Source organism: Pollicipes pollicipes, unplaced genomic scaffold, assembly GCF_011947565.3.
Source record: "Pollicipes pollicipes isolate AB1234 unplaced genomic scaffold, Ppol_2.1 Scaffold_5724;HRSCAF=6776_pilon_pilon_pilon, whole genome shotgun sequence".
Taxonomy (NCBI): domain Eukaryota; kingdom Metazoa; phylum Arthropoda; class Thecostraca; order Pollicipedomorpha; family Pollicipedidae; genus Pollicipes; species Pollicipes pollicipes.
Window position 1 is genome coordinate 53,799,572 of NW_023596746.1, and position 17,177 is coordinate 53,816,748.

A 17,177-nucleotide genomic window follows, 5' to 3' on the forward strand; every position below is an offset into this window, starting at 1 on the left:
ATGATGTACGCAAGCTTTTCGAGAAACCCGGTCTCTGCAGGTCTTTCATGCGTTTTAAGTGTTCAAAATCGGTCAGTCCGAACAGGAACATGATGGTGGCCTCGATTTGGGTCCCTGTGGAGATACAATGTTGTCAGTTCATATCGCACATGAAGTTCAGCTTAGTCATAGGAAAACTCTGGATGTGAAAGGCTCTTGCACGACAACGCTAGACTGGTACATTCTGCAGAATGACGGTTGGAGATTTAAGGGATAAACAGGGCGTGTATTCCTTGTTGTAAGGCATGGCCCGGTTCAACTGCGGAAGGAGGGGGGAGGGGGGGGGGGGTATTTTGGGCGCACATCGTTTAGGCGGACAGTAATGCACACTGTCATATTCAACATAGCGTAGCTATAACTTTATATCAAGTTCACTGAACCGAGCCCAATAGCTGCTTTGTTTGAACGATCGTTTTGATACGCACGCGAAAAGCGTGACGTTTTGCAGTCATCCTAAAGAGACGTGCTTGTGGAGTTACGCCAGTGTCCTCCAGTGTGTGGGGTTCATCTGAAAAAATGACCCACGAGAATGGCGAAGGGCAAAGCGATGGTTTTACAGGAAAAATGACCTCCTGTAGTACAAACACCTTCAAATAACAATGGATAGGTAGGATCATGAAAAATAATGACAGAAAAACAACTTGCTGCAGTCACTCCTTAAAAAAAAACATTCGAAGCCTATTGGTACCTAGTCTATGAATGAATTTTGAAGACAAGCCTGGTTCACAACTGGCACGAAACGTGGAGATAAACACCGAGCTCAGTTATTTCGCACGCGGCGTGTTCTAACGCCACCCCTGACAGCCAGCATATCTCTCGATCTCTGCCTCAACCACACCCGGCTGTCGTGCTCATACCAGCCCACGACGTTCCATGCACGGACAGCCACTGTGCGAACGGGGCTAGTTCTGGCGCCGGCCGCCAGTCACCGCTAGTGTCGGGGCGCGGCGGCGGCCGGCGCTGCACAGCACGGCCGGCGCTGCACTGCTCTGCACGATGCCGTTGCGGTGGGTGCTGTGTCTGACGCTGCTGGCGGCCGCCGCCGCCCAGCTGGCGGATGTCGACGGCGCTGCCGAGGGCGGCGCGGCCCCGGCGCCGGCCGACGGGCCGCCGTACACGGTGGAGGCGGGCCCCTCCGCCGAGGAGACCCTGCTGAAGGTACAGACCCTGCTGACCGTGCTGGAGCCGCAGAATACCGAGCGGTGTAACCTGCTCGCCACCGCCGAGTGGAACTACGCCGCCAACATCACCCAACTCACCGAGCAGATGCTGGTAAGAGTGCTGGGTGGGTGTGTGCGGACTGCACCGGTCCGGTGCGGCAGAGTGGTCTGCCGTGTCGTGCTGCGCCCGGCGGAGGGGGGAGGGAGGGGCTGGTGGCGGCGGCGGCGGTGGGTGTTCATCACCACCACCTCGTTTTCCCACCCGTGGGATGGGCCGTGGGATTATCGGGCACCGTTGTGGTTGGTTTGTGCTGGCACGATAAGATAAATGACTGTTGGAACATTTTACCCAGCAAATTTTTGCCTGGTGACAGCCACGACACGTGGCGTAATCATCGTGGTCGCAACCATCAGTGACACAGGGATTTCGTAATGCGGGGCACGACCTCGAGGGAACCCAGAAGTACACACAAGAAGCAACGGCCTCAGACGCACTTTCCTATATTTTGTTACACCTTCTGATAATGCACTGATGAAACCCTGAACCATTGAAATGGGCTTCCCTGCTGACGTTTTGTCCGTTTGTGGGTTCTGCCATTCCGGCAAGCTTCGGTGAGCGACGTGAAATTGGATACCCCGATGGTGTCTCTACTTCACGTATTCTCAATATCTTCCCATTTGCTGCCGTACTTCCGCATCTGCTCAAGAAGGGACGCGGGCCTATCAGCCTCCTTTTCTGTGCGGCGCTGATTGTGGCCGGTCGGCGCATGGCGGCCCTCCTTTCAAACAGGCGAAACTACATAACCGTGACGTCATTGCGGACTGCAGCTCGCACCAAGATTGCACATGATAACTGACCCTGTCACGAAACCTGTCCAAAACGTTGACCTTGAAAACACGTACGCCTTGCGGACCCAAAATTTGTCCCGCGAGGTCTGGCTTTGTTCACGATACCTGTACGCGGCTCGTGTTGAAGGCAAGCACATTTCGAAAGGAATAGCATATGATTCTGAAAGGTGGAAAGATGACGATAGAGCACGCAGTTATCCTGAGTCGTGCGATGGAAGTGTGTCTGATATAAATATTGTTAGAATACGCCACGTGTGTTCTTGGAGGCACTCGATGCAGTGTTTCAACCCCAGCTCTCTGGTGATGGCATCATATTTGCTACTTGAAGATACCATTTCTGATAGCTGACGGCCACCCCCCAGGAACAGTCAAAGTACTTCTGAAATTTATCAACTAATGACGCAACTTCTCCATTAAGCCATGGCACGTTCGACGCATGAGACCATATTTGGACATGGGCTGGATGACGACCGACCATTCCAGTAGTGCCCGCAGTGTGAGGCCGGTGTGTGGTGCGATGTCCGCGTTCGCGCACACCGCGTCTCGCCTCAGGGAACGGCAGCGCGCACGAGAGAACAACGGAGGGTACGGCGCATCGCGTGCCGCGGCGCCATTTTCCTCCTGTAGGCCACGCCGCCTGGAACTGTGACGGGGAAAGCGTCCCAGCATGTCGCCGCAGCGGTGGCCCACTGGACTCGTCGCCCTGAGTGCTACGTGCACAGAATCGAAGCTTGTCTCAATGTGTTTAGGTTTAACAGAAAGCATAATGTCTTACTTTTCGCCCATAGAGGGCGAATATCCCAGCGACCTGTGTGCGGGTCACAGTCAAATGCTCAGACTCTTAATTGCTATGAGGAAAGAATATTCAAATATTACGGCTGTAAAATCAAGCTTTGGGGGTCTTGTGCCAGGAAATACCTCTACTTTTTATCAGGTTGGCGATATGGCATATCACCTATGTAGGCTTTCAAAAACAATGTGAATGCCGTTCTTCGCGTTTCTTTTTTTGTGCACAGCATTGGTTTTCCTCAGCACGCTGCAGTGCTATCCAACAAATGGCGTCCAAATGTGGTTTTTACATGTCCACGGATAGTCCAAGTCCCCACGTGAAAACAGATAATAACCAATCTGTGTTGACCACTTTCTCCATGAATCGGTGGGATATTGGGAGCGGCGGACAAGTTACTGGCGGGCTAGTGTGTTACGTGATCTGACATATGGAACGTGCCTTATTTGCTACGCATGGCCACTTCTAGCTGAAGAAGCAAAAAGGATCGCCAGTTGCCTTGCAATAGTCTTATGGACCCCACTAACAGGTCATTGGTTGTTCATCGTTTCGTGGGTTCAGTCCGCTTAGGAGCCGAAAGGCGAGATATGTCACCTGAACGTGCCGGTGCGTGAGAACTCTACAGCCCGCTCGCACATGTGTGACTGAAATGCTCCAGTTAGGCGGCAGCACAACTTTTGCACTTCATAAATAAATACAAATTGATACCGTCCCTGTATGGGGAAAGTATGGCGAACTGGTACAACATCAGGCGTCGCATGCGGCTGGCAGCGTGACTGCTACAATCGTGAATCGTTCTCACTACCAGCTTCCAAAAAGAGGCATACTGTGAATGTGTAAGACATTCCTTTGCCTATACGGTCTCCTGCTTTTGCTTTGCACATTCCTTTGTAGCGGTGTAGTGATGTGCAGTTTTTGTGTAAGAGCCAAGCAGCTAGAGCGCCACTCCACCAGTAGCAGGATAATTTTGGAGGCCGCGATTGCCTCTCAATAAGCGGCATGGAGTTGAAAAAGTTGATGTTTTTTTATCTGCCCGAGGGGAGCTGAAGCTTAAGATCACGAGACACTCACGTGACGGCCGGTGCAGACTGGAGACAATTGAAGAGGGCCGCGGCGCTCAGCAGGCAAATGTCCCGGCGAAAAGGAGCTTACAGATGACGTCTTGCAGTGCGTCTTGTGTGCTTCAAAATATACCTTATATCTCCCGCCTAGTCTGGTGAATAGGGCGTTCATGTGTAGATGGCCATCTAATTCGCGGGCTTCCGGGCGTACGCCTGTCTGTTAATCATCCTGTCCATTCGTCCGCCTGTCCCCCACCTCTTTAGCCAGCTGCGCAGCACCGATGGCCTCACGAATCGCCGTGATATTTGCACACGCGATGGGTTCAACGGCCGTGACGATGACGGGCATAAATTTGCGCTCATCCGGTACAGGTGTCGGTCACAGCGTGCGCAAGAGACGGACGTGAGTGGGTATTTACCACAAGGACGGTTTTCATGTGCGCTGGAGATACAAGTTGTAGAAAGCCCTGACCCGTTGAAAGCACGTCGCAAAGCTTGAGTAATGATGGATATAACGTTCCCAAGTGCAGTGTACACTGTGCAATTAGTTGACGCAGGTACTGAAACATTCAAAAGAACCGTAAGACACGTGCATGATTGAGATGCTAACCAATACTATGTGGTTGACGGCGGTGCCATGCCGATGCCAACAGTGCCGTCTTTTCGCGCAGCCAAGCAGGCGATCCACAACTGAATGGTGCATCTTTGGTATCATGATTGCATGGAACAGTGTTGCGCTAAATATATATATATATATATATATATATATATATATATATATATATATATGTATGTGTACATATATACATATGCAATGTTTTGATAGCCATTTTGCAGTTCATTCAGTGCAATTCACAACCATGCCTTTCTAAGGCTTCACTCTCGCCCTCATAGGGGGGTCGTTGCGGTCCCCCCCCCCTAGGGTCTGCTGAGGATATCCAGTGGCGGCTCCAAAAGGAGAGGGGTATGGGGCCATTGCCCCCTTTGAGCCAAAGGGATATTAATATTCACATGACGGGTGCACATAACCTATATTTTAATGCCGCCACAATTCAGGGGCACCACAAACAGCCCCAATTAATCAAAGTCAACATAAAGCATAAAAATGAAATGAACCTCCCGAAATAAAGCGAACTAAATCCGGGACCATCCGGCGGAATATATTTTACCGTTTCAAAACATAAGTCTGAGCATTTAGTGGCCGAAGTGTAGAGGCTTGTTTGTGAAGGGGAGGGGCACCGGGCACCAAGTTCCAGTGCCGCCTCAAGGAAGCGTTATCCCTTCCCCGAAAAATCCTGGATCCGCCCTTGCGGATACCTCTCCGTCAGTGCAATCTCGCTCAGATTTTCAGCAGGCTATGTGGCATGCATCGCACCTGTCTTGACACTTCACACGTGTACCTGTCTTGTCTGGTTTCGGAGCGGTGGTGGTTTTTGAGAAACATTACACGGCATTCTACGACCGGCGCGGTCGGCAGGCGGCAACCGTTCATACCGCGCGGCAAGCCAACATTGTTTCATTCACACGCGCCCGGGTGAACGGTTAGATACCCTCCGCTCGGGTGGGGGTCAATTTGACCCGCCTGAGATCTCGGGAACTAAGAAAGTTAGAGACACCAAATTTACGGGGCGTCTTGATCTGTACGTGAACTTACTTAGGTTTAAGTTTGAGTTCCCAAGGCCATTATCTTTGTGTCAAATGAGGTCAAACAAGGTCAAATTCCTGGCTGCTCTCCAAAATACCCCAAAACTCAGATAACTGTTTCCAAGTAAAAGGTCACATGCTCATTTATGGTCAGGTACCTCTTCGACCTTTTGGAGGTCATTGTGACCAAAATGCGACAAGACTGCTCTGAGTTTTGCATTTAAATAAGCGACAAAGATTACGCCAGGCAGTGCGCTTCCAAAAAATGCGGACCTGGGTCAGTTTAAGTCAATAACCTATTCTGACCTCGTAGAAGTCCATGGGACATGTATAACGCAGTTCCAGCTACCAACAGATTCGAAATAAGCACCAGAAACTATATCATACAGCAAGCCATAGAGCAAAAAAAAAACAGGCTGGTTGGCTTTGACCTTTGGTCTGACCTTCATACTCAACCTTAGGTCACCATAATTTCCTCATTCAATATTTGTGTTGCCCAAGAAAGCGCCTCAAAAATGTATGGCACCGTCTAACACTCCGTTGTTGCACCAGATTGAGCGATTCCTTGAAATTGACTTCGCTGAAAGCACAGCCCGACTTTGGCCTGCCATAGATCCGCGATCTTACATGGCACATCCAAATTTTTGATACCAAACGACCCGCTATCCAATTGTATACTGCTGTGCAAAATTTGACGCGGCTACGCCACGCCGTTCGGAAACCAGTCTGGAAAAAGCTTCGGGGGGTCGATTTGACCCCCACCCGAGCGTGTGTTAACGGAGGCATATATCATAAATACATGCTAAAAACAGATAAAATATGCTCTATTGTACTCAAAATTAACTAAAAAACAGCCCCTGTGTAGGCTTTGTGTTGCTACGAGTCAACGTCTCGTACGTATGATGTTATAAGGCTGACAAGGTGCGATTGTGACGAAAACTTGACGTTTAACCTGGCATGATGGGCCAATTATTAACCTAACAGCCCACAGTTAGTACCGCTTGCAAGATCTCATTGTGACGAAGTCATTGCCGTTTTTCCTAGGCTCCATTCCCATTCATTTGGAAATTGGGGATGGGTCGCATTGCCCCCTTCTATCAGTTTGTGTTTTGAAAATGGTGAATCAGAGCGGGGGTGGTTGACATCATCCTGCTTTCAAGCTTCACGTCTGCGAACTTGCATAAACCATTTCGTACAGACTTTCCAGCAGACTATTTCAAGCTCGCCCGGCCATTAATGACGGTATACATACGTCACACAAATACCGCCACCTCATTGGCCATGTCATCTTCAAGGCCAAGAACAAATATGATCATCGAATTATTCCTGTTTGCCTTATGTCGGCACAATACGTGGCACCTGTGGTCATAAGCTGGCCTTTGATGATCTTGATGTGTTAGTGCAAGCTTCGATTATAAATCACGTTTTGTGCTATACAATACAGCATCTTTGAAAGTGACATGACCTATGGCGAAAGTGAGACTGGTTATCGAATAACTTAAGAAAAGCTGCATAATAGAGCATATCAGTGCATGTAACCAGCATAAAGTCATCGGTAAATACTCGCACCACGAGAAAGACCCAAAACAGGTGCATATAACGACACTCGAGTTTCGCAGACACGCACCAACACGTGCGTCACCTCTCTGCAGGTTAGAACACTACAAGTGAGTTAATCCGTCCGCCACAATAGCAATTTCGACACGGCCATCTGGCAGCGACTCCGGCATCGTGCAAACTGCCATGACGTAATCAAACGTTTTGAGGTGTTATTTCGCACCTACAAAATAGTAAAACTTAGTTCTCTGGAGCAGTATTTTACGCTTGAAAGCATACCAATAGTTGCAAGTAAAGGAAGAACACCAGTGGATGCAATTGAGCTTATTTGATCATATCGCGACATTGTGGAGCATTCTCTTTAAGCGACTTACAAATGTTAACTGAGGCTCACGTCCTACTGTGAAAATATGAGTCAGTACGATATCACGGGTGAGCACACTCCTAGTTCCGACGGCGTAGCCTGTGCGCGCAGCGAACAGGCTGCGGATGGAGCCGCTGCGACCGTGACTACAGTTCCCACAACGGCGTGTTGAATTTGGCTTCGTTTCGAAATGCATGCCCGAAAGTTACTGAGAATTTTGTGCGAACTTGCTTTGCACAAACTTGTGACGTCCACGCAAATTGCAGATCGTACGTTGGTCGACACTTTTAAAATTGGATTCGCACCTCCATCCGCTCTGGCTGCCAAGAGTTGATATACGACATGAAAAAGGGTAAAACTGGGCAAATCCATCTTGGCTGCCTCTGTGCACGTGATAATGGCGCGTGCAACCACATATATGACACCCCACGATTCCGTGTTCAGTTATCTACCGATGCTTGTCAATGTCTTGTCGCTCCGATCCCAGGTAGCCGAGATGTCGCCACGGCTTCAAACGACTGCCGTCGACTTTGTTGAGGCTACATTTTCGGGCCGTGAAAAAACAACGGGTCTACAATGGTCCTTCGGGCACTTGCCACGCCCGAACCTCGGACCTCGAAACCTCGAACTGCAGAGGATCGCGAACTACCTATGTCAAATCGTCTCATGCGTCCGCGTGTCGTGTCCAAAGTTGATCATTCAGCGACCTGCCACTCGATCAGGGTATGACACAATGCAAAATGCTATAGACAGACTGACAGATAGGCGAGGGGCACACAAACAGATAGACAGACAAATGATACACAGCCAGCCAGAAAGATAGACAGACAGACAGACAGGTATGCAAACAATCAGGCGAGCAGACAGACAGGCAGACAGAAAGTCACACACACACACACACACACACACACACACACACACACACACACACACACACACACACACACACACACACACACACACACACACACACACACACACACACACACACACACACACACACACACACACACACACACACACACACACACACACACACACACACACACACACACACACACACACACACACACACACACACACACACACACACACACACACACAGACAAAAGCACCCTGAACAATACAGCTATGTATAGAATATATCTTGTGTCAATGACGCAGCTATATATGGCTCTGAGCCATTAGGAGCACATACGAGCTGTTGCCCTTTAATATGTCTGATCGCTTACATTTATGTTGAAGTCCGATTGCCTACATTTATGTTTAAGTTAAAACAAATTTCAGCAGAATTAGTTCTGTGATAGACGTCTAGATATTTCGGCAACATGCCTTTATCTAAAAGCGTAGCAGGAATGAATTCAAAGTTGCCTGCCGATGTTCCTGTTCGATTTTTAGTTGTTTTTATAAGAAAAACCGGGACACAGTTTTTACAGCACACCAACACTCAGGGGGGCTATACAAGGAGCAATTGCCGGCTATTGCTGCGACACAGTGCATATCTAACCAAAAACTACAACACGCGAAATATATGTGTACATGCAAACGAATTCAAGCAAACAGGTATCACGCATCACGCTTCATTCAAACATGCAAGTGACGTCAAGCAAATAGGCATCACACATCACACATCAGTTATACATAAAAGCGATTTCAGTTAAGCAGGCATCGCGCATCACGCATCATGCATCACTTACTTGTGTCAACGATTTTAAGCTAGCGCACATACATGAAGGCACATACCACGTTCGCATAATCAGCCATGATGAGCCGTCTACGTTAAGGTTTGGTCGCCGACTATTAATAAGAATAGATTCACCTATTTTCCTGTCTGGGTTGTCCTGTGCTCTGTAGATGACTTTTAGCTCTAAAAGGGGCAATGGGTCCATACCCCTGCGGATCTCAGCCTAAGCGTGTTTTGACAAAAAAGGTCATCGAAACCCTATTTTGTTTTAGCGTCTCCAGGTGCTCGATATACCTCAAACGGATGACGCGCATGGACTTCCCCACATAGACTGCGTCCCTCCCATGTTTTTTTCACACAGCTTATACTCGATTTCGTAAACTGCGTTTTTTGGCGTGCAATACCTTGAAACCCAGACTTGCATAAATAAAACCTATTGCAACTCGGACATTTAGGCTCCGAGATAAAATATTTCACCACAGACTTTTTCAGCTTATTTTTGTTCTTCCAAGCTATACGTACGCTCAGTTTGGAATTTTTTATTTCGAAGCGTAAGTGCCCGTTTTCGAAACATGTAATTTATGCAAGTCTGAGTTTCAAAAGGTTTGCACGCAAAAAACGTGGTTTATGAATGAAATGTAAAATGTGAAAAACACGGTACGGACGTAGTTTATGTCGGCGAGTCCATACGCCCTATTCGTTTGAGGCATAATTAACGCATACGAGATGCTAAAAACAAAACAAGGAATGACCCTTCCTGTGACCATCCATAATCAAAACAGGCTGAGGCTGAAATCCAGGGGACGTTCGGACCCTTTGACCCCTTTGGAGCTCAAAGTTATCTATAGAGCACAGGATTACCCAGACAGGAAATCAAGTGAATCTTTTCTTATAAAAAGTCGGCGACCAAACTCTAATGTAAAGGGCTCATCATGACCGATTATGCAAACGTGATACGTGCCTTGATGGCTTAAAATCGTTTGCATGTATAAGTGATGCCTGACGCGTGATGCGCGATGCCTGTTTAACTGAAATTGTTTTGATGTCTACGTGATGTGTGATGGGTGATGCCTGCTTACTTGCTTGCATGTTGCTTGCATGTTTGCGTGCTTGCATGTTTGCAACTCGCTTGCATGTTTTGATGTCTGTTTACTTTAATTCGCACGACCTTACACGCATTTTTCGTGTATGCTAAGTCGTAGCTAGATATGTACTGTCCCGCAGCAATGGTTGGAAATTACTCCTTGTATAATCCCATGAATGCTGGTGTCCTGTTAAAACTGTGGCCCACAGTTTCAAAAAAAAAGAAAAAATGAATGAAATCATTGGCAGGTAATTTTGAATTCACTTCTGCTATTCGCTTCGAATTTGTGTGCTGTCGAAATATCAACGCATGCATCTCTCCATTCTTCTGGCTTTGCTCTGAGGAATAATGCTTTTATTTATATGGCTTATATACTTCTGCCTTATCTAGGTGCATAATGTTCCTCGCTTAACAGCTTACAGGATTTAGCTGTGGTTTAAGCTGAATTTGCGGTATTTTTTAACACGGTGTCAGAATTTGAGGCACCTGACCTTGACAGATCTTAATGTTCTTGAGTTCATGTCGGTCATGAGGTCATGAGGTGGCATTGTTCTCATAAAATATAGGTAGCGCCTATAAATCGCAGGAGATGTTCTCCAAGGAGGCTTTCAAGACTGTGCTTTAAACTTTTTTCTCTTAAGTGCATTACCAACGTCCTGAATATCTTTGCAACTTCAAATCTTCCATGGTTGAACAAGGTCAGACCTTGACCATTATAACCAGATTTGACCTAAACAAAGCCATACATTTACAAATTAAATGCATGCATCTTAAGGCTTTGAAAGATCTTTTCTGGCAGTGCCTCTCCCATTGATGGAGCTTATCTAGTTCTTAACATAACTGGGTGGACCGACTCAACAATGTCTTCACCATTTTGACCTGGCATTATATGTCACAAGTTATATGTGTCGATTTTCACTGCCCCCCTCCCCATTTGATGGAGGTTTTTCGAGGTATTCAACCCCGTTTTTGCAGTGTTATATCAAGCATAGTTATTAAGAGAAAGGGCGGGACGGGCCTATGAAGTGCTAATTTGACACCTGCGAGTTCATTTGACTAATCCATAGAACATCACAGCCCCATTGAGTGCTAATTTGACGCCCACGATCTAATTTGACCTGTCCTTGGTACCGTTTAGGATTGTTCAGCCACCCTATCTGAAGCAGTTTGTCGGAACTTTGCAAATCTGATTTTCCGTGCTTTTTTTGCTTAGCTTGCTTAGTTTTCATCATATCACGAGACCTCTGAGGCCTGTCTCGTAGAAGAAATGTGAAGTTGACTGTGGTTGGATGCAGCCGAATGTGTCTAGTGTATACATAGTCTCAGTGTATGCTTGACTCAGAATCCACTTCAACATGATGACTCGAATAGTGGCGAGATGCACGGTGTGTGCTGCACACAATAAGAAGTTTGCTTTGGTATCGACCCGTTTTACGTTCAGAAAATGCCTGGTGATTGCTGCCCGGTTTCGTACTGCGGAAGTGGAGCGAACAAGGCAGCTGCCTTAAATCCATATCTTCGAAATAGGTGAACAGCGAATTCGTCCAAACGTGTGCGATTTTACGAGACGTCCGGGCCGCATAGGACCCTTATTCTAACACGAAACACAAGACGCAAACGGGATGTGACCCGTCCTGCCCCGCCTCGTAGCACCTTTCCGCAACGGACTAGCCTCTGTCTGCGCACACGTTCTATGGAATTCGTCAGCTTTGTTGTAAAACATACCGTATCCATTCCACATCGGCCGGGGCGTGGAGTGAGATATGCAGCACAGCAATAGGCGAGCCAAGTGACAGCCGTCACATTTAGATTTTCACTGGCGCACGGAGTTGACAGAAAACAACCGCTACATCAGCCTGCCCGGCTTGGCTGGCCCGGCCGGGCAGCTCTGGGTCGCTGCATCAGCCTGCCCGGCTTGGCTGGCCCGGCCGGGCAGCTCTGGGCCGCCACATCAGCCTGCCCGGCTTGGCTGGCCCGGCCGGGCAGCTCTGGGCCGCTACACCAGCCTGACCGGCTTGGCTGGCCCGGCCGGGCAGCTCTGGGTCGCCACATCAGCCTGCCCGGCTTGGCTGGCCCGGCCGGGCAGCTCTGGGCCGCTACACCAGCCTGACCGGCTTGGCTGGCCCGGCCGGGCAGCTCCGGGCCGCCACATCAGCCTGCCGGCTTGGCTGGCCCGGCCGGGCAGCTCTGGGCCGCTACATCAGCCTGCCCGGCTTGGCTGGCCTGGCCGGGCAGCTCTGGGTCGCCGCAGCGCCGCACGCACGCCACCATTGCGAGTGACACGAGTGCGCGGTGGACACGAACACCGGCTCGTGGCGCCCCGGCCGGCGCGGGGCACGCGGGCCTGACACCGCGCCACGATCAGCACGAAAACAGCACAGCTCCTGCCGCCACCGGCGCACACGAGCCACGAGCGCCCGGCCGGTAGGCACGGCCCGCTTGCGACACGGACAATGTCGCTCGGTGTCCACGAAATTTCCTGAACAATGCCATGGCTCCAATGGCCGGCGGCCACTCCAGCAGGCGGTGGTGTCAAGGCCCCGACGGCATTGAAACACTATCAGCAAGCTGCGGCATTGTGGGAGACTTGGATACGGTCTGTCCGGAAATTATGAGTCATGCTCGTGTGCCCGCGGGGCATTCAGGTTGACATGCCAGTAGGGAGGCTGGCCGCTACCTCCGGCCTGAGGGGCGCGCTCTCCATCCGGACCCGAGACAGGGCTCGCCTGTGGTGGCGCAGCCCACGCCAGCAGCCCGCATCGCCCGCACCCGTCCGCCGCCGAGTACGTCACGAGCCGTGCTGTGACGTCACGCACGCCCTGCACGCCCTGGTACGGCCGGACGGCTTAGGGAGGGTGGGCACGCCGCCCATCCGATTCCGCGGAACAGGACGGCCGCTATCATCGAGACGCGAACAGGCCGCCGCCGAAGGTGAAGCTGGAGCCAGCCTCGGCGGCGCTAGATCTGACACGCGGCGGCGTCTGAAACGCGGATGTTATTCTGCTCCGTTAGGCAGAAAAGCATGCGGATGGCATCAGCACATGCTTTTGTCGCTATTTAATGGTATGCCAAGGCCAGTTGCTGTCACATTCAGGTGGAACTTGAACCTCGTGGCATGGCTTCATACCGTCGACCCTTAGAGTGGGGGATAGTGCATGCATTTATCGCGGCCTTAATTGACTGGCGTAGGAACAGCAAAGTTGGAAGGGGAGAGGGGGAGGTCGTCGCCAGCCTACTTTCCATAAGTTAACCGTCTGCAGACGCATGCCAATGACTCACTCGGATTTGGTTGGACCCGTCTTTTTCAGGCACGTCTGCCAAGACGCTGGTGTGCCAGGATGACTGATGATATGCATGTTTGGTGCACGACATTGGACGCGAAGTACTTTAAGTGCAGTATGCATGACACTTCAAAATCCCTCTCAGGTAATCATATGCACACATTCGAACCTCTTCGATGACGGATGGAAATCATGCTTGCTTCACCGCCATTTTAGTCGCTGTCATCTCGATCATACCATCATGACAGTCATGGCTGGAGCCGGGAACAGGAGCACATTGTACTGATGCATCGTGAAGCGGTACACTAGCACGGATGGGCGACGCCAACCATGGACGAACTGGGGAGAAGATTTATGGGGAAGGGGCAAGGGGAGAGGGACAAGGACATCTTGAGGTAAACCTCATGCAACGCCGCAGCATTGATGTGAAGTCAAAATTACGGAGGTACGCGGCGTCCCTGTCCATCGTCCATGGCGCCGCCTCTGCGGTCCTGCGGCGGGCGGTAACGCGGCGTCCCTGTCCATCGTCCACGGCGCCGGCTCTGCGGTCCTGCGGCGGGCGGTAACGCGGAGCTCGCCGCAGGACCGCAGCGCCGTGAGAGCGGCGGCCGCGCGCCGGCCCGGCGCCCGGCGTCGGCGGCCGCTGCCCCGCTCGACAATAGCGACGTCACCCGACGCCGGATGTGCTGCCGCTTCCGACACGGCCCGCTGCAGCGGGCGCCGCGCCGTCCCGGGGAGCGCCCGCCCCGGCGCCCCGACCGGACCGGCCCGGCCCGGTGCCAAACCCGCGGCAGCCGGGGAGCGCCTGCCCCGGCGCCCCCGGCCCGGCGCCAAACCCGCGACAGCCGGGGAGCGCCCGCCCCGGCGCCCCGACCGGACCGGCCCGGCCCGGCGCCAAACCCGCTGCAGCGGGCGCCGCACCGCCCGGGGAGCGCCTGGCCCGGCGCCCCCGGCCCGGCGCCAAACCCGCGACAGCCGGGGAGCGCCTGTCCCGGCGCCCCCGGCCCGGCGCCAAACCCGCGGCAGCCGGGCGGGGCGCCGGCCGCCGCGCCGCACCGGCCGCCGGGCCCCTTTCCTGACCCTGGACCGCCCGAGTCATGCAGGCCGGCCGGAAACCGGCCGCGGCGGCTGACCGTAACTCTGCAGGCGCCGCGCCGCCGCCGCCGCAGCCCGGCTCCAGCAGCGGCGGCGGCGGCGCTGCTGGCCGATGTCGGCTGCTGCCAGCCGCGGAGAGCGCTGAAGAGACGGGCTTCACTCGCCCGCCGACCACGCAGATATGGAAGTGATGTGGCGGCCAGCTTGGCGCCGCTTGAGTTATGTCGCATGACAGCGCCAAAACGGGAGTATTCGTGATATGCAAGTCCGAACGGTCTGAAACGTGCAATGGCTGACTCGTGCACATGCAAGTTAGGTTGGCCATTGGTGAACAACAAGTTATGGGGGAGCCAAAGCCGTGGTCGCAGTCATGGAGGCATGCCCGTGCACGCCCGCCGCTGCGTGCTGGCAAGCTAGCCTATCATGTTATCAAATGCGGGATTATGAACTATGAATCATACACTACGTCCCGAAGTGCACATAAATGAACAAAGGGAAAAGGCAAAACACTTCCCCAGCGAAAGCTGTCGAAAATGCTGATGACGCCAACGTCAAACTCTGTTTTTCCCATTTTGATACAAAGTTATTGCATTTCAATAAGGGTCAAATAAGGTGCGTTCCGATTCCAGCCATTGAAGCATTGCAAACGGCTGTTGTGCAGCAGCCGAGCTAAGTTCGCAATTCGCTCTGCAGATGGCGGCCCACCACTCGCACGCCCAGTTCGTCAATGCCAGGTGGTCTGAGCTCAAGGGGTACGACCGGGAGCAGATCAAGGACGAGAGCGTGCGGCGCCAGCTGCAGATACTCTCCCAACGAGGCGCGGCCGCGCTGCCGGATCCCAAGCTCGAGGAGGTGAGACACTAGAGGTGGAGGTCTGTTAGGTGAGGTGAGGTCAGGTCTGTTAGGTTAGGAGGGGTGAGGATGTGTTGGTGAGGTGAGGGTCGGGTGTGATAGGTGAGGTGAGGGCGGGCCTGTTAGGTTAGGAGGGATGAGGATGTGTTGGTGAGGTGAGGGTGGGGTCTGTTAGGTGAGGTGAGGTCGGGTCTGTTAGGTTAGGAGTGGTGAGGATGTGTTGGTGAGGTGAGGGTGGGGCCTGTTAGGTGAGGTGAGGTCGGGCCTGTCACATCTTATAGGTAAGGGAAGATGGGACTTAAGCGCGTGAACGGACGGGAAAAGAGAGTGGGCGGGGAATGAAGCTTTAACAGCTGAGCGAATGGAAAACGATTGACTGACAGAACGCGGCAGGAATATGTAAGGGACGAATACAACAAAAAAAAAACGGTAGATGGCGCAGTGGTAGACGGTAACCCAACCGATAGAACGCAACTCAAACATCTTAGAGACATGTATAAAAGTGTTAACGGAGCGAGATTAGGGGATATTATGAAGCGAGACTATGGGATGAGGAGACAATGTTGCCGGAGATGGGGAAGGGTGGAAATTCTAAAGATGTGGGGAGACTTACGAAATCGAACGACGGAGCCAGAGGAGACCAAGCAACTGGACTTAAGTGGGTGGGAGAAAGCCAATAGAGCCGTCGTAGCAACGGGGCTAGCGAGGGCGTGGCGACAGCACCAGAGCAGGTGTGGAACAAGAACAGGGCGCACGAAACCATGCATAGTAGATGTCAGGACGGGACTAGGGATGTTGTGACTTATAGGATTCCAGTTATGCGTCCAAAACCACCCATCGGGTGTTGGAACGTTAAGGCTGTGTCTCACGTGGTTTCCGCATTGTTCTCACCATTGTTCTCACCATTGTTCTCACCATTGGTGCTTTAATACCGCCTTCGTTCCAGTATGAACGCATTGAAAAGAACATGCAAAAGGCGTACAATGAAGCGACGATTTGCGACAAAACGCAAGAAAATTGCAAATTACGCCTTGAACCAGGTACGAATACGAATCAGGCAATTCGTCACTAAGCACACAGTCATCCAGTCAGGTTCACAGTGTTGTTCCACAACAATATTGATATAGTAGGAAATGTGCATTGTTCCTGTTAAAGAGAGTGTTCCACATTTGTATGGCGTTCTAAACTGGAATAGTCATTTTGCAGATCATTCCGTACAGCTCGCAGCCCTGCCCTTCTTTAAACCAAAACCGTTTAGATTCTAAGCTTCACACCAGCACATATGTGCTGACTATTTTGTGCAGACTATTTTAAGGCCATTCAGGTATGTATAACGACTAACGACGCCACTCAAATACCGGCACCCAACAGGCAATGCGCCGCCGAGGGCCAAAAATAATATTATCGTCGAGCCGTTTAGATATGGCGTCCGTGAGCACGATTTCCAATGTTATGGGCGTCAATTGGCTCTATTAATATTAAGTAATCCGTACAAGTTTCAATCACGTCTCGCCTTTTGTACTGCATAACATAAGAGGTTGGACATTGTTCCCAGCTATTACAGAAATAAGGCACGTAATCGAATGAGCTATGAAATGCGCCATAACTATTGATAGCATAAGTACGTAAATATAGGCTAACTTCGTGCAAGATAACCATCAGAAAGGGTCAAAACTCGAACACATAATAACATTCATCTCAGCGAACACTTCCAGCACCG

General features: G+C 51.2%; 1 protein-coding gene across 1 annotated transcript in view; it reads left to right on the plus strand.

Moving 5' to 3' along the window:
• The first annotated feature begins 1,035 nt into the window (after window positions 1–1,035).
• The window catches only part of LOC119103205 (angiotensin-converting enzyme), a 29,556-nt gene continuing 13,414 nt past the window's right edge, over window positions 1,036–17,177 (plus strand). The window contains exons 1-3 of the mRNA XM_037226649.1: window positions 1,036–1,311; window positions 15,299–15,457; window positions 16,404–16,497. Coding sequence (XP_037082544.1) covers window positions 1,036–1,311; window positions 15,299–15,457; window positions 16,404–16,497 — 529 coding nt within the window. The remainder of the gene's footprint in view (window positions 1,312–15,298; window positions 15,458–16,403; window positions 16,498–17,177) is intronic.